At 35.5% G+C, this 18,729-nt stretch overlaps 2 protein-coding genes across 2 annotated transcripts; both read left to right on the top strand.

The window, feature by feature from the left end:
* Positions 1-6,745: 6,745 nt before the first annotated feature.
* On the top strand, positions 6,746-7,972 carry LOC147567656 (uncharacterized). Its single transcript, XM_086657461.1, has 3 exons — positions 6,746-7,181; positions 7,294-7,874; positions 7,958-7,972. The coding sequence occupies exons 1-3, from the start codon at positions 6,746-6,748 to the stop codon at positions 7,970-7,972; spliced, it is 1,032 nt and encodes a 343-aa protein (XP_086513587.1).
* LOC147567655 (uncharacterized) lies at positions 7,879-9,387 on the top strand. The gene has a single exon (XM_086654274.1). It carries the CDS (start codon positions 7,986-7,988, stop codon positions 9,237-9,239), a length of 1,254 nt encoding a protein of 417 aa, XP_086510400.1. The 5' UTR covers positions 7,879-7,985; the 3' UTR covers positions 9,240-9,387.
* Positions 9,388-18,729: the final 9,342 nt, after the last annotated feature.

Here is an 18,729-nt window from a genome sequence, read left to right as displayed (position 1 = left end):
AAAAATTACAACATTATGCATGTGTATCGTGAAACGAATCAATCTACCTTTCAAAGATGCGGCACCATATAGGTACATCTGAAATGCAACCGGTAGATTTTCCAGAGAACCTACTCAAAATTGTGAGGGAAGACAAACGAGATGTAATTAGAGTTCGGTATACTTAAGATAGTTCTTAATTTTTAGTCTACTAGTGTATATCCCATGCCCTAGGGCACGGACACTTGAGAGAGAGATTTTAATTAGTTATTATTTTATTGAGAGAGAGAGATTTTTATTAGTTATTATTTTTTTGTATATTTTCTCTTAAATTAATTATTATTTTATTGAGAGGGAGAGATTTTAATTTCTTTTTTTAAACCTTGAAATTTATTTCGTTTCTTTTTTTCTTAAATTAGTTATTTTATTTCTAAGAAGGAAAGGATTATTGTTTTTTAAACAGGTAACTTTATTTCTACGAAGGACTATATTTTAAATTTTGAAAAGGGCTTCTAGACAATATGCATAATTAAATAAGGATGTTTGCCCCAGTGATCGTTTTCCCTTCTGTTTTATATAATAGATTTGTTTCCATTTATTAGACTACTTTAATATTTTTTTATTTTGTTAAATTCATTGTAAGGGTGGGGACCTAATCCGCTAACAATTTGGAATATGAAAAAATTAGCTAATGAAAAATTTGGGTCACTTAGTTATTGGTGGTCTGGCGTGGACTAAATAATTGAAAAGTCTGCCAGCTGAGTGGCACTAATTAATCTAATCAATTGCTCATTCTCCCATCTCTCCCTTCAAGAGTTCACTTTCCAGCATTCAGGCTTCTAACTTTTTGTTTGCATGCAACATCATAAAGACTCTCCCAACAAGCTACATTGTCATATCTCATCCAAAAAAAAAACAAGCCACATTGTTAATCACCCAATCATGTTTTTTTTGTAAGGGGGAAATCACCCAATCATGTTTTTTTTTTTGTAAGGGGGAGTATTTGAACTTTGGTACTTGAAGTAGAAAACACAAATGAATGTTATGATAGACGTTCCTCACAAGAGTGTCCGAAACTTGAACTATAGGTATACGCTGAGGTTTTGAGTGGGTTCGTAAAATTTTCACAAAGATCAAAATTCGGTACCTATAAACTTGGACTTGGGTTGTCGAAAGCGAAAACAATATCTTTAACTGCTAAAGCTTGAGACATCATATCAACTTAAATTTCTTTTTCGGATTTTTAAGATTTGAAACATGTTATCTCAATTGAAGAGTATCACATGTTACTACATTGTCAAAATGAAACTACAAAAAAGTAGAAAATGTTATTTGAAAAATTAACCATTGGATAAACAGCTTCCAAGTTTAAATGTATAAATTACACAAAAATGTCATAGATCTATCGAGTGAATATCTTTATTATAAGTGGGACTATTTTCATATTTTGTTTACTTCCTAACTGACAAATCTCAACAAGAGAAAGGACGTCAACCTACCAAAATCATAAAACTGGCCCAGACACATCCACTGTACTTTAGTGAAGGGCTGTTTGTCTTTTTCATAGATTGTGATTCTCAACTTTATTCAAATTTGAGCCCATTTATCTGTTGCTTATCAGATCTTTTTGGCTGTTTTTCTTTGTATTCACTTTTCTATGAAGAATGCATTCCCCCTTCAGTAGAAGTTAAATTATCTATATGTCAAAAGATTATTGTTACTTTATAGCAAATTATTTTTATTTACAAAGTCATTTGTTTTTGGGCCTTGTTTTTCTCACTTTGTAACCATAAAAACTTGGCCACTCTTCTAATTGATTTTTAATATTTTCTCTTGTAACTATAAATTTTATAGAAATTTGCGTAAAGTATGTGATGGTTTTACAAGTTTTGCACCCGTGTTATATATGGAAGTCACGCCCGCAAGATATTAACATGTCTTTTTAACCATCGCTCGTTGAAAATTGAGTACCCTTGATTGATTTTTTGTTTCAGATAATATATGTTTAACTAAAATAGTTGTTGAGTTGATTACTTTTTGGTGTAACCGGATAAGAACACTTGAATTCTATACATGACTATTTTACGGATCTCTAATTTTTCTTTTTTATTGGTATTAGTAGCTAATAATTTATCTATAAGCATACACATTTTGTTAGTTTGGGATTCTGAAAACTTAATTTTACATATTTTCATCATTTTATGTTATATAAAAAATTAAAAAGTTGAACTCATTTAATGAAGGATTATATTTTATAACATTTAAGTAATAAAATAAAGTTACCCGTAAAATTGACCAACCTAATCATTAAAAAGAGATGTTGTTTTATTTAAATTGTCTCCTTACAAACTAGGTAAAACTTGATTAATACCCAAAAGTGCACAGAATGAATTACCAAATTTAGAACAATGAATGAGTGGTTTGGAATTAGTTTATCGCTGGGATCACTCAAAGGTTTCCATCGCTTGATTGTCTAAAAAGTGGAGTTATATGTTCTATGTGGAAGGCATCCAACTCAAAACACTTTCAAGATGTACTACGGTGTAAGCCCGTGTCTGTAGGGCATGAAAATTTCTATATGCATGTTACGCGGTTATTGTCAAATACTTTAGTTATTTACAAATATTCAAGTAGTAAAAATATATATTAAAAGTAATAAATTGTAATTTCTAAAAGAAATAGTCTCTCAAATCCTCGCAGTTAATTTTATTTCAGATTAGTCCTTTTTTCGTTTTTTTTACGTTGTAAGGACATAACTCTGTTTGCTTGTAAGGGATTTTTATTTGCTCAAAATAATAATAATAATAATAATAATAATAATAATAATAATGGAGATTGTATTAATACGAATTAAGATTTTTTTAAATACATAATGGAGATTATATTGGTTGTTTGAAGAGAGGAAAGAGGAAAGAGAGAATATAATCTTGTTTTTCAAGAGAGTGAGAGAGGGAAATAATGTGAGAAGTTATAGGAAGTGGAATTTGAATGTAGTATTAAGTAAACCTAAGACCAAAGGTTACAAATGGGAAGGGCCTCCTCAAGGCTCTGTTTTGATCAGTACAGATGGCTCTCTAAATGCTGAATCAGCTGGATATGGGGTTTTGATTCGAAATGCTGCTGGTGAGGTTCTCTGCCTAGGTGCTGGTTCTGCCTTAGCCCAGTCCATTGATGTTCATGAGCTCCAAGGTGTTGAGTTTGGGTTGAGGTTGGCTCACTCCCACCATTATGAAAATGTTGTGATTGCGACTGATTCTATGATGGTGCAGCTTCTGCTCTCTGATTTCTCGAGGCTGCCTCCTTGGAATGCTTGGCATATTTGGCTAAATATTAAGGTTCTTTGGGCTGGATTCCATAGTTGCAAGATCCGGCATGTGGTGCTTGAAGTGAATATGGCTGCAAATTTCCTGGCTAAGTTGAGGCCTGAGGGTGAAGTTGAGTTTGACCTGGGTCTTTTACCTGTTGAGTTTGAGCGTATTGTTAATGATGATAAAGTGGGTCGAGTGAGATTGAGGAAATGTTGGTAGGCTGGTTAGCCTCTTTGGCTTTTATGTTTTTTGCTTTTAGTTTTTGTTTGTAGTTTTTGTTGTTTCCTTGTTCTGGGTCTGAGCCCTTTTCTCCCTGCTCATTAATGCAAAAAAAAAGTTATAGGAAGTGGGTAGTTATTTTGACTTTTACACCTTGATCTTTTAAAGAGTCTTTTAAAAAGAACAGTTAAGATTCACAAATAAGAAATGAATGCCCGAGATTTATAGATGCAAGTTATGACATGGCAACAAACCTATATCATTTGTTATATAGATCAATGTCATCTTACCCTAGATATTAACTATTTCAAGAGGGGTGCTCTATTTGAAGGGTATAGAGTAAATATTTATGCTCCTAGGGAACCTCATATGATATTTGAGTATGATTTGATTATATTTGAGTAAGCCATAGAAAAAAAATCTGAATGCAGTTAACTGGACGAATACACAAGTTTCTCTGGTCTGGCAGTAAACTTCAACAAATCTTCTTTGTTCTGCAACTTAGGTTGCCATCGGAGACCAAAGATGGATTTACTACTTAGTTACACGCGCCAATAATGACGGACTCGGAAAAGTATCTAGGCACCCTAATTTTAAAACCGAGGAACCACATACTATCTCACGAATTTTTAGTCCAAAACTTCAAGTGCAGAAGCAGGTTGGGAAAAATAATCATCAAAAGCAGGCATAACCACATTAGTCAAAGCAGCTTCGGACCCGACCAACACTTACTTTCTCATTCCTCAAGGGATCGTAAACCAACTGGAGATACTGGAATGTAATTTCTAGTAAGATCATGGTGAAGGATACAGAAAATGTAGTTCATCCTTTCAGATATCATTCAAAAGTTAAAGGAAGGGGGGGGGGGGGGGACTAAGGATTCCATCTCTTTGTAAGGTCAATGAATTTCTAATCGCAAAACTTGCTTCGAGATTATTGGTTAATCCCAGGTCAATATGGGTAAGAATAATCAAAGCCAAATACTACAGATCAGATGACTTTTGGCTGAAAACTGAAAAACGAAATGCATCTCCAATATGTGCTTCTATACTTCAAGTGAGAGACACTCTCAGACACCATTGTTTCTGGGAAATAGGGGATTGAAAAAATGTGAAGATATTCCAAGATCAAAGGGTTCCGACAATCACATGGTTTAGACCTGCTATGAGAATCGATTAACATAATGAAATATTTTCGCTTTCAGATTTAATACACAGGCATACGAAGGAGTGGAACTCTTACCTGATCATACAATTATTTGATGCCAACACAACAACAATTATCCTACAAATACCATTCTCACTTTTGAATTAAGACAAACTCCTTAGTTGGTAGGAGTTTTCGCAATGGCTTAGTTATCGTCTTGCTTTACATCGCTAAGCTATCAAGGCTTTGTTGTGTGATCCCTGGTTAGCTGAAAAATCTCTGTGTTTTAAGTTAGCAGGTTTTTTCTCAATGGTCTCCCGAAGTAGGATTTATTAAAGCCTGGCTTACCAGGACTTGATCAGTGGGCTACTAAATCAGGGCTCACTCTATGCCTGTCTAAGTAGGCCTTAATCGGTGGTCTGTCGAAGCATGGCTTATTGTGTCTTTGGCTGACCAGGATTTAATCTATGGCTCGTCGAAGCAGGACTTACACTGTGTTGGGTTGAGTGGGACCTAAATCAATGGCCTGGCGAGATAAAGGTTAATTCATCCCTTGCCTGTTGGAAATAAAACTAGACAAGAGAAGAAAGAGATGGCTAAAACTCTTTACTCTATTAACTTTCTTTCTCACTTCTTACTTGAAACAAACTACAAACTTGGGTATTTATTGATGCCCAAGTTAATACTAAATTACTTCTAAGTAAATGCAAAAAACTCATGACTTTCTAAATTCCATAACATAAATAACTACTAATATAATAATACTACGGCTTAAATATTTTAATTTAGTGCATAATAAAAACATAAAACTTCTCTTGTTTCATCTTCCACCATTATCTTCAACTAAAAGCAATTGATTCCAATTTTAATTTGGTTTAATATCCATCAACGCCTCCCATAAACCAAATTTTCTTGTAACTCCCATACTTGCAATATTTCTCTTAAAAGCTTCTCCACTCAGGGCCGGCCCTGGGCCCAAAGCAGGCAAAGCCTCGCTTTGGGCCACTCAATAATAAGGGCCACATTTCAATACAAAATTTTAAAAGCCCCCCCAGATTTTATAAAATGTGTGATAGAATGTGAGGGCCTCCAAATTTTTTAAAACAACTAATAGGGCCACATTTTAAAACACAACTCAAGCCCACATTCTTTAAAACATAAACCCTAGTCCTTAAGGTGCCCATCTCAAAATAACACAACCCACCACCATCCCCTTCAACTCCCAACAGTAGCTCCACTTCACCGTTCCCATTTTAACCCCACATTCCCATTTCCAACTTTGGCACTTAGCACTCATAGTCCAATTTTTTAACTCAACAAGACAACAAGGGTCAAGACATTAAGGATTTAAGGCAACTAATCAAGGTAATTTTTACTCTCTCTCTCTCTCTAACTAAATAACTAAGTAACTAACTCATTAAATAACTAGGTAACTAAATTTTTACTCTCTCTCTCTCTAACTAAATAACTAAGTAGTATACATGATAATTGTAATTACTTTGAGTTTTGAGATATAATTGGATTGTTTGAAGGAAGAGAAGATGGAGAAAAAGAATCGAGTGAATTATTAGTTTTAAGATATGAAAGAGAAAACAGTTAGAGAATTTATAAGAAGTGAGTTTTTATTTTGATGTTTAAACATAATATCTCTTCAAGACTTTTTTAAAAGAAAGGTCAAGATTTACAAAGATAATTCAACGATCTAGATTTATAACTCTAAGTTATGACATGGCAAAAAACCTTAGCTAATTTGTTATATAAATTATAATAGGTTGTTTGACTACTTATCTTTCTCTAATCATCTAACTAATCTATATAACTATTAGTCTATTATTGATTTCATTAGTATTATAGATTTCTTCATCATTAGTAATTTAGTATTATTAAATTTCTAGGGTTTGTCATTTGTGGTATCTCCTAGTTTTAGTCTTTTAGATTTCTAAATCATTACTTATTAGTATTACAAGATTTTTACCAAAACCTAGCTAGCTTTTCTAATCGATTCACATATTGGCTATTGTTCTTATTATGTTTGCAATTATCATGTGATTAAATTTTTTGATTGATTTTTAGAGATAGTTGGAGATTTAGTTATGCCTCCTAACAAAGTTCGAAAGCACGTATGCGGGTCTGAAAAGAGAAAAAAGAAGAGAAGAGAAGAAGAATTAGTTCAATCCCAAGTCGGTGCTCTCGATAGATTTATTAGACACAATAGAGACATAAACGATGAAATTGCGGAACAAGGTAGTCACGGTACCACAAATGATAATATGAATGGGGATAGTGTAGATGATATTGAGAGAGATAATACAAGTCAACCCTTAAATGACAATATAAATGAAGGTCTTATTAGTGAGGAACACGGACCTAATAATATTTTTGATCCGGGACATTGGGATGTCATTGACCAAAATTTAAGAGACTTTTTGGTACAAAAAGGTCCGACAAGAATTAGTAGTTTCGATTTTCCATTGGATGAATATGGTAGACGTTTCTCTCCTGCATATTATACTCGTTCTACTATAAATGGTGATAAGTATGATAAGACATGGCTAGTATATTCAATTTCGAAAAATAAAGTATATTGTTTTTGTTGTAAGTTGTTCGCTTGTGGAAATACTAGTCAATTAGCATTTTAAAGGATTTCAAGATTGGAGAAATCTTACTGGAAGGCTTAAAAGTCATGAATGTAGTAAAGACCATTATGAAGCTTCGAGTAAATGGCATGAATTGGATGTTCGATTGCGAAGAGTTGAAACTATTGACAAACATATACAAGAAAAACTTAACAAAGAGAAGGAACATTGGAAAAAAGTATTGAAAAGGATAGTTGGTCTTGTGAGAACTCTTGCTAGAAGAAGTTTAGCCTTTCGTAGGACTAGTGAGAAGATTGGTGAAGAAAATAATGGAAATGTTTTGGGCATTATTGAATGGGTTGCAGAGTTTGATGAAGTACTAAAATTGCATCTTGAACGTATTAAAAATGGCGAAATTCATTATCATTATCCTAGTCACAAGATCCAAAACGAATTGATATTGATGTTGGCTTCCAAGACTAAGAACATGATTGTTAAAAGAATTCAAGATGCCAAGTACTACTCAGTAATTCTTGATTGCACTCCCGATACAAGTCATGAAGGACAAATGTCGTTAGTAATAAGATGTGTAAATGTTGCAACAACTCCCATAAAAGTGGAAGAATTTTTTCTTGGGTTATTAAAGGTAGAAGATACATCTGGACTTGGTCTTTTCAATGTCCTTAAGAATGAACTAAATAATCTTCATTTGAATATTAATAATGTTAGAGGACAAGGATATGACAATGGGTCTAATATGAAAGGTAAACATAAAGGTGTACAGAAAAGATTGCTTGAAATAAATCCAAGAGCATTCTACACGCCTTGTGGTTGTCATAGTCTTAATCTCTTACTTTGTGATATGGCTAACTCGTGCTCTAGAGGAATTTCTTTCTTTGGAGCGGTGCAAAGTATTTACGTATTATTTTCATATTCAACAAAGCATTGGCAAATCTTAAAAGAGAATGTGCATGGTTTTGATGGTATCACACTGAAATCTCTTTCACAAACTCGATGGGAAAGTCGGGTTGAAAGTGTTAAAGCAATAAGGTATCAAGCTCCACAAATACGAGAAGCTTTACAAAAATTGGTTGAAACAAGTGATGATTCAAAAACGATTCATGATGCTGAAAACATAATAACACAAGACTTAGAGAATTTTGAGTTCTTACTTAGTATGGTTATTTGGTACAATATTTTGTTTGCGGTAAATTCTGTTAGCAAAGCACTTCAAACCGAAGATATAGATATTAATATTGCATTAGATAAATTGGAAGGACTCATTCGTTATCTTGAAAGTTATAGAGATGTGGGATTTGCAGAAGCCGTGATTGAAGCTAAAGAGATTGCAATTAAGATGGGAGTTGAAGCTATATTTCGAGAAAAGCGTATAATTCGTAGAAGAAAACAGTTCGACGAAAATGTAAATGAAGATGCATCACTATCAGCTGAAGAATCATTTAGAATAAATTACTTCATATACATATTGGATCATGCCATATCTTCATTTAAAAGTAGATTCGAACAATTTCAGAATTACAAAAAAATATTTGGATTTTTGTTTGATTTGAATAAGCTAAACTCTATAGATGATGGTGATTTGAGAGATTCATGTGCTTCCCTTGAAACTTTTCTAAAGTTTAAAGAGTCATATGATATAGATGGACTTGACTTGTTCTCTGAGTTGAAAGTGTTGAAGCGTCTTGTACTAATAGAGGTCAAGAAACCAATGGAAGTGTTAAATTTTTTGAAAGAAATGGAAGGCTTCTACCCTAATGCATGGATTGCATATAGGATTTTGTTAACTATACCCGTCACCGTTGCATCTGCCGAAAGAAGTTTCTCAAAGTTGAAGTTGATCAAGTCTTATATTCGATCTACTATGTCACAAGAAAGATTAAATGGGTTAGCTATCTTGTCAATTGAGAGACAAATGACTGAAAATCTCGACTACTCGACAATTATTAGTGATTTTGCACCTAAAAATGTAAGAAGAGCGAAATTTCAGTGAATGTAATTATCAATATCTTTTTTTGAATATAAATATAATAAAAATATGTAAGTACTTATAATTTTTTTCTCATATAATTATGATTCGCGTATAGTATAGGGGCCACATTTTTCGGTTCTCGCTTCGGGCCACCAAAATGTCAGGACCGGCCCTGTCTCCACTCAAAGGCTTTGTGAACACATCTACCAATTGATCATTCGTCATGCAATACTTGACCTGAATAATTTTATCATTAACAAGCTCCCGTAGAAAATGAAATTTGATACGAATATGCTTTGTTCTTCCATGAAGTACTGGATCCTTAGTGACAGAAATAGTTGAACGATTATCACAAAACAATGTTGTTGGAACAACTTGTTCATGCTTTAGACTTTCCAAAAGACCTCGTAACCAGACAATTTGACATCCCGCCAAAGCTGCAGCTATATACTCAGGTTCGGTTGTAGACAGAGAAACAACGAGTTGTTTCTTTGAACACCATGAAATAGGGCCGCTACCAAGACTAAAAACATAACCTGAAGTACTTTTGCTATCATCCAAACTTCCGGCCAAATCACTATATGTATAGCCAACAAGATTAACAGAAATATTTGCTTCATAAAAAATGCCATAGTCAATTGTACCTTTCACATATCGTAAAATTCTTTTTGCTGCCTTCAGTGAGTAGAATATGGTTTTTCCATAAATCTACTAACCAAACTTACCGCAAACATAATATCTGGTCTTGTAGCAGTCAAATACATTAAATTTCCAACCAAACTTCGGAACATGGTGGAATCAACAATTTTTCCTTCCCCTTATTTACTTAACTTCAAACCTGTAATACACGGACTTGAAACTGGATTCACATCTTCCATTCTGAATTTTTTTAATATTTCTTTTGCATACCTTTCTTCTGAAATAAAAATTCCTTTATCAGATTGATGAACTTCTATACCAAGAAAGTGATGCATTTTCCCCAAATCTGTCATCTCAAACTCATTTATCATAGACAATTTAAAATCATCTAACATCTTCAAGCTATTTCCAGTAAAAATTAGATCATCAACCTAAAGACTTACAATGATGAAATTTTGTAAACTCTCCTTGATGTAGAGAGTGTGCTCATATGGACATTTTTTAAACCCATTTTCTTCAAAGTAAGAATTAACTCGATGATACCAAGCTCTTGGTGACTGCTTCAACCCATAAAGAGCCTTCTTCAACTTGTATACTTTCTCTTCTTTTCCGTTCTTTATAAAACCAACATAGACCTCTTCATTAAACACACCATTCTAAAATGCATATTTTACATCCATTTGGAAGATGCTCCAATTGTTTTGAGTTGCAAGAGATATAATCAGACGAACCGTATCAAGTCTAGAGACATGAGAAAATACCTCAGTATAACCTTCTCCTTGTTTTTGTTTATAACCTTTTGCTACAAGCCTATCCTTGTACTTGTTAATAGAACCATCTGGATTAATCTTTATTTTATAGACCCATTTCACACCAATTAAATTCTTGTTTGGAGGCAAATCAGTAAGCTCCCATGTTTCATTTTTTTCAATTGATTTTATTTCTTCATCCATGGATATTTGCCACTTTTCTTCTTTAGATTCTTCATCATAGGAAATTGGATCTTCACCTGCAAAGAAAGCAAAAAATATAGCATTAACTGGATCAATAGGATTAGTTGAGTCATAAATTTCCCTCAAGCTCCTTGTCTTCCTTGGTGGTGTACTTTGAGACGAATCATCATTTGATTGAATATTAGAAGATGAAGGGATTTCACTACAATTCTCATCTTCAATTATAGACCAATTAGGATCCTCACTTTTTGATTCAAAAGTACCACTTTCATCAAATCGAACATCTCGACTAATCACTATTTTATTTGTTTTTGCATTGTACAATTTATAGGCTTTGCTCCTCTAACTATAGCCTACAAAAATACATTTTTCCGATTTATCATCCAATTTTTTTCTTAGTGCATCTGGAATGTGTGCATAAGCAACACAACCAAAAGTTCTCAAATGACCCACATTCGGCTTAACCCCATACCATGCTTCACGAGGTGTGCAATTTCTCAAGCTTTTAGTAGGAGACCTGTTAATCAAATAAACTGCACAAGAAACTGCTTCAGCCCATAAATCTTGTTGCAAATGTTTTTTCTTAAGCATACATCTTACCATTTCTACGATTGTACGATTTTTCCTTTCACTCACACCATTTTGTTGTGGTGTGTATCGTACAGTCAGCTCATGCCTTATACCAAATTCTTTGCAATATCTTTCAATAGGAAGATACTCACGTCCCCTATCAGTTCTTAAAATTCTAAGTTGCAAACGAGAAAAATTTTCTACCTCCGCTTTAAATTCTTTAAAAGCTTGAAACGACTTAGATTTTTCTTTCATCAAATACACCCAAACTTTTCTTGAAAAATTATCAACAAATGTAATAAAATATTTGTTACCTCCATTGGACTCAGGAAATGAACCACATAAATCTGAATGTACCAATTCCAATGGCCTGTTTGCTCTCCAAGTGTTTTTTTTTCGGAAATGGTTCTCTATGTTGCTTACCGAGTTGGCATTCCTCACAAACTTCTTTTGTTTCATAAATCGATGGCAATCCATCAACCATATGCTTCACCTTTAGCAATTTCAAGCTTTCATAAGTTCAGGTGTCCGTACCTATCATGCTACAACTTACAAATTCCATTGTTATGAACAACTGAAAAAACAAGACTTGTTAGCAATTTGGAGTTCAAGAGGAAACATATTATTTGGTGTTACTCCAATTTTTGCAACAAGTTGATCTTTTCTTGATAAGAAACAAGTATTGTCATAAAAATGGATATCATATCCTTTCCTTAACATATGACCAATACTAAGCAAATTATTTTTCAAGCCAGGAACATAATAAACTTCCGACATTTTTGCAATATTGCCTGATTTTGTGTGAAAAGAAATTTCACCAATACCTCTTATTTTATAGGTTCTAGCATATCCAATTTTCACCTGTCCACTGTCTGACTCAATTAATTTTGAGAATAAATTTTTGTTACCTGTCATATGCTTACTAGCTCCACTGTCCAAATACCAAACATTATCAGTTACATCAATATCATGATAACATGCAAGTAACAAAGTTTCTGGATGATCTTTTTCATTTGCATCATCATTATTTTCATGCATAAAACCAGATTCATCATAGTTATCTTGTTTATACCGACATTCTTTAGCAGTATGACTAGGTTTATGACAATTATAACATTCAAAATATCCTCTACTTCATCCTCTTTGATAACCACGACCTCTACCTCTATTATAATACTGATTTTCGGTAACTTCTTTAGCATCAATGATGTTTGAGTAAAAATTACCTCTTCCTCTACCACGAAAACTTCTTCCTCTAAATATTTTACCACGACCACGGTCTCCCATATTTGAAATTTGGGTTTTAAGAGCTTGATCGGGAAGAGTAAGATTTCTTTGGTTAATTCCAAACTCATGTGCTTTTAGAGTTCCTTGTAAATCTTCTAAAGAAAGTGAAGAGAGGTCTCTTGATTCTTCAATAGCCACCACTACAAAATCAAATTTTTGTGGTAAACTACGAAGAATTTTTTCAACAATTCTTTCATTTTCCAAAATTTCTCCATTAGATGCCATTTGATTAACGACATAGTTTACTCTTGTAAACTAATAAGAAACATTTTCATTTTCCTTCATTTCCAATGTTTCAAATTCCGATCTTAATGTTTGGAGACGTACCTTTTTTATCTTTTCCTCACCTTTGTATGCAATTTGAATAATTTCCCATGCTTGCTTTGAAGTTTCAGCTTTAGCAATTCTTTCATAGACTGACTTCTCAATCGCTTGATAAATATGGAACAATGCTTTGTTATCGTTTTTCCTGTTTTCATTCAACAAGGTTTTTTGGACTATCGTCAGAGCCGCTTCATTACCAGGAATGGTGAAGCCTTCCTCAACAAAACTCCATAAATCCATCGATTTAAGCAACACTTTTAAATTGTTGCTCTAGTAATCATAATCCTCTCCATTGAAACGAGAAATTAGTGTAACCATATTGATACTACTACTTGCCATCTCTCACACAACTTTTTCTCACTATTTTTTTCCTCTCAATTTTTTTCTCACTCAATTTTTTTTAACCTTGCTCCGGTACCACTTTGTTGGAAATAAAACTAGACAAGAGAAGAAGGAGATGGTTAAAACTCTTTACTCTATTAACTTTCTTTCTCAATTCTTACTTGAGACAAACTACAAACTTGGGTATTTATAGATGCCCAAGTTAATACTAAATTACTTCTAAGTAAATTCAAAGAACTCTTGACTTTCTAAATACCATAACATAGGTAACTACTAATATAATATAATACTATGACTTAAACATTTTAATTTAGTGCATAATAAAAACATAAAACTTCTCTTGTTTCATCTTCCACCATTATCTTCAACTAAAAACAATTGATTCCAATTTTAATTTGGTTTAATAACCATCATTGCCGAAGGATGGCTTAATATGTGCCATATTAAAGCAAGGCTTCCTCTGTGCTTGGCCGAGTAGGACTAAATCTATAGCCTGTCAAAGTAGGGCTTAATTTGTAGCCTACTATAGAAAGGCTTAATCATTGGCTTGTCAAAGCAAGGCTTACTCTCTACATGGCTTCGCATGACTTAATTAGTGACCTTCCGGAGTAGGGCTTAATTTGTGACCTGCCAAAGCATGACTTAATATATGGCCTTTCGAAGCAAGGTTGCACTGTATCTGGCTAAGCAAAGCTTAAGTTGTTGTCGTTCGAAGCAAGACTCAATTTGTGGCCTGCCGAAGCAAGGGTCTATTTGTGCCTGGCAAGTGGCATTTTATTTCTGGTATGCCGAAGTAAAGCGTATCCACTTGTGTCTTTTAGGACTTATGTTTTTGCAACCAAGATAAGATATAGAGAAGTCCATGGGCAAGGGCAGGCATAGGGGCAAACGACGACGGTCGTGCAAGGGTTAAGAGCATCGGTCGAGCAAGAGCCGCCCAAGGGCCTAAGGCAAGGCCCGACCAAGGGCGCATCCCGGGATGTGACCAAACCGATTCAAGCTTTGACCTATCTGACTATGGGAAGTTGATTAAGGGAGGCGGCATCCATTTCCTATAAACGGAAGAACCAAAGCCAAATCTTCCTGGCTCCTCACAACTCTCTCTGTCACTATTCTCTTGGAGGATTTGAGTTTTCTCTCTCTTTCTCTTTGGTAGTGCTTCACATCTAAGAGTTTGCTTTCTCTCCATTAGTCTGAGATATTTTAGGACCATTTAGGGATTCGGGAAATCACTCTAGATCTTAAACACTGTTCTCAAGTTTAGATTTTTGTTACTAAAAAAGGAGTTTCAGTCGCTTAAAGTTCTAACGAAATCGTGATCCGAGCTTGTGGGCTCTAGTATATGAGCTACATATAGAGCTCTTGGGTCATTATTATTGGATATACTGATTTACTAGGATAAGAGAGAATCTCATATCCTCTTTCCATAGTTTAGTGATTCCATAATCTTGTGGATTTCTAAGATAATTCTCTATATCTCATAATATATGGTTTCTTAGTATTGTTTAAATTGTATCTTGTAAATCAAGTAACAACCCTAATTAGGGTCTATTGTATATCTATAAATATAGATTGATTTATGTGTTCTTCATTAAGTGAAGACACAATAAGTTTTGTGCTCTATAGTTTATTGTTTAGTAGTTCAATTGTTCAACAGTTCACTATTCAACATGGTAGCAGAGCAGCGTACAGAATCCATGGGAGAAATTGTCCCACCCTCAAATACTATCTTATCCCTCCCTTTTACTTAACCCCATTCATTCGTCAACATTAAATTGGATTCTACTAATTATTTGTTGTGGAAAGCTCAATTTCTATCGTCCCTTCAAAGCTTTGATCATGAAGATATCATTGATGGTTCGAAGTCGCCACCATCTCCACTACTAAGTGATGGATCTGTTAATCCAATGTTTCCGCTGTGGAAAAAGAAGGACAAGTTAGTCCTTGCGTGGTTATTATCGTCTCTCTCCGAACCAGTTCTTCGTCAAGTTATCCGTTGTCAAACCGCATCTGCTGTTTGGACTTCCTTGGAGCAACAGTTTGCTTCCAAATCTTCAGCTCATTTACTACATTTCAAACGTGAGCTTAACGCTATTAAAAAAGGTAATCGAACCATGCGCGAGTTTATTTCTCACGCCCGATTCTTAGCCGATACTCTTGCAGCATCCGATTATGCTATCTCCACACTTGAACTTCAACATGCCATTCTCGATGGTTTGGATAGCTCATATGATTCCATTGTTTCCTCTTTAACAACAACTATGCACCAGTTTAACTTTGATGATTTTGCATCTTTTTTATACACTTATGAATTAAGATTGGATACACAAAATTCTGTTCTAGTTTCTCATCCACAGGCACATTACACAAATGCATCTCGTTCTCAGCCTGACCATAGTCGTGGCAGTGGTAATATCTCTCGAGGTCGTGGTGGTGGTAGATGAAGGGGTCGATCCTTCCAGTTGCAATCTACTGCTAATCCTAATGAAAATGTATGCCAACTTTGTGGTAGAGGTAATCATCAAGCATGGCAATGCTGGAACAGATTTGACAAAAATTTCAGGCCACAGAAAAATAAACCACCCTCCCACTTTCGTCCACCAATGGCTTATGTAGCTCAAAATTCCGGCGAATATGCATATGATTGGACTGCCACTGCTGACACAGGAGCTACCAAACATATGACGAATAACCTTGCTGACATCCAACACCATTATGAGTACAACGGCCCAGATCAGGTAAAGGTGGGAGACGGTAACACTTTACCCATTTCTCACGTCGGTTCCTCCACTTTTCCCACTCCCACCCGTAAGTTTCATCTCTCTAAAATGCTTCATGTTCCATCTTTAACACAATGTCTTTTATCTGTATCTCGTTTTGCTCGTGATAACAATGTATTTTTTGAGTTTCACCCGGATTTTTGTATTGTGAAGGACCGATGGACAGGGAAGGAGGTCCTTCGCGGGCCGGCTGATTTGGAAGGACTCTACCATCTTACGTTCTCCTCTCATTCTCCTATTAAAGCATTCGTTGGAGAACGTACATCTCTTCATGGTTGGCATCACCGTCTTGGTCACCCTATGCTTAACACTGTCAAATCTGTCGTTTCGCGACACAGTCTGCCTAGTTCTAATAATACTTTTTCATTTTGTTCTTCATGTCGTGAAAATAAAAGTCATAAGTTGTCATTCAACAAAAGTACCACTACTTATTCTAGTCCGTTGGATTTAGTCGTATCAGATGTTTGGGGTCCATCTCCAGTTCATTCTAATGAAGGGTATCGCTATTATATCATTTTTATTGACGCATTTAGTCGCTTCACATGGATTTACCCTATGTCTGCAAAATCTGATGCTTTCACTATTTTCAATGTCTTTTATAAACATGTGCAAAACTTGTTTGACACTAAAATAAAAATATTTCAATCCGACAATGGCGGAGAATTTAAGCGTTTCACGACTCTTTTACATGAAAATGGAACTGAACACAGATTCACGTGTCCTCACACGTCTGAACAAAATGGGCTCGCTGAAAGGCGTCATAGACATATTATTGAAACTGCACTTGCATTAATGTCCACGGCTTCTCTACCTAATCGATTTTGGTATGACGCATGTCACACAACTTGTTTTCTAATTAATCGTGTTCCTACCTCCCCGACCGGTCTTTCTTCTCCATATGAACTATTATTCAAACGACCACCAGACTATCTCTCTCTTCGTACCTTTGGTTGTCTTTGTTATCCTCACCTTCGTCCATACAGGTCTAACAAGCTTCAGCCACGCTCCTCCCCTTGCCTTTTTTTAGGCTACAGTTCGTCTCAAAAAGGGTACAAATGTTTACATCTACCCTCAAACCGGATTTACATTTCACGGCATGTTGTCTTTGTTGAAGATTCCTTCCCTTATGCAGTCGCCCAAGGATCTCCTTCATCGCCATCGACTACTTCTCAGGTAAACTCTCCCCCTCCTTTTATTCATATGCCATCCAATACTGAATCTCATGTTACTCCAAGCATAATGTCCCCAAACCCAACTACTAATGTGTCAAACCCACCTCCAAGTCCACCTCCAAGTCCACCTCCAAGCCCACCTCCAAGCCCACCAACCCATAGCTCTGACCAAAGTCTAGAACCCACAGTCGTCTCTTTAACCACCTTTTTACCACCTCAACCCACCAAACCTAGATCTAGACGTATCACTGTCCCTAACCCCAATTGTCTTCAAACTCCTCTACCACCACCACCTCTCCCACCACTTGATCGTGTAGTTACTCGTTCAATGAATGGTATATTTAAACCAAAGGCTTTACAAGCTTCAAAACACACACTAGTAACTGACAACATGTTTGAGCCTTCTTGTTTCACTCAGGCAAACAGTGATCCATCTTGGAGGAAAGCAATGGATGACGAGGTCAATGCCCTTTTAAAGAATAATACTTGGTCCTTAGTTCCTCCACATCCCCAAATGAACTTAGTTGGTTGCAAATGGGTTTTTCGAATAAAAAGAAATGCCGATGGCTCTATTCAACGTCATAAAGCTCGCCTTGTCGCGAAGGGTTACAATCAGCAAGAAGGGATTGACTACGGTGAAACCTTCAGTCCCGTGGTTAAACCTTGCACTATCAGAGTTGTTCTCGCACTTGCACTCACTTACAATTGGGTTATTCGTCAACTGGATGTTCAGAATGCATTCTTGCATGGGTTTCTTGATGAGGTTGTCTACATGAAACAACCTCCAGGGTTTGTAGATCATCGCTTTCCTGATTATGTGTGCAAACTTCATCGTTCATTATATGGCCTTAAACAGGCCCCTCGTGCTTGGTATCACCGTCTTAGCGCATACCTTCATCGTGTTGGCTTTACATCATCTAAGTCGGATTCCTCTCTGTTTATCCGTCGGTCTTCTGATGGCATTATATATCTCTTGGTCTATGTCGATGATATTATTGTGACGGCATCATCTGAATCATGCATTTCTTCTTTAATATCCTTATTGCAGTCTGAATTTGCCATTAAGGATCTTGGTGAACTGTCATATTTTTTAGGCATAGAGGCAGTTAAAGTCTCAGGTGGTCTTTTTCTAACTCAACGACGATATATTGAGGACTTGTTAACTCGGGCCAACATGCTCGGTGCGAAACCAGTTACAACACCTATGGCGACTAGCCCTCCAAGTGACCTTATTGCTAGTTCGATACTTACTGATTCGACGTTATATCGCAGTCTTGTAGGGGGTCTTCAATATTTGATGTTCACTAGACCCGAGATTGCCTTCTCTGTGAATAAAGTCTGCCAACACATGCAAAATCCTACTGAAACTCATATGGGTCTTGTCAAACGCATTTTGCGTTATCTACATCACACCTCGACCTACGGTATCCTTCTACAACCTGCA

This window comes from Eschscholzia californica, unplaced genomic scaffold, assembly GCF_041429995.1.
Source record: "Eschscholzia californica isolate CP2 unplaced genomic scaffold, dmEscCali1.0.p SCAF_1, whole genome shotgun sequence".
NCBI classification, from domain to species: Eukaryota; Viridiplantae; Streptophyta; class Magnoliopsida; order Ranunculales; family Papaveraceae; genus Eschscholzia; species Eschscholzia californica.
The sequence above is the reverse complement of the archived record's forward strand: the minus strand, read 5'-3'. Positions and strand labels throughout refer to the sequence as shown.

Coding starts and splice junctions, on each gene's coding strand:
- LOC147567656 (XM_086657461.1), top strand. CDS start 6,746: ATGCCTCCTAACAAAGTTCGAAAGCACGTATGCGGGTCTGAAAAGAGA. Junction 7,182..7,293: donor TACTCGTTCTACTATAAATG/GTGATAAGTATG, acceptor AGCATTTTAAAG/GATTTCAAGATTGGAGAAAT.
- LOC147567655 (XM_086654274.1), top strand. CDS start 7,986: ATGAAAGGTAAACATAAAGGTGTACAGAAAAGATTGCTTGAAATAAAT.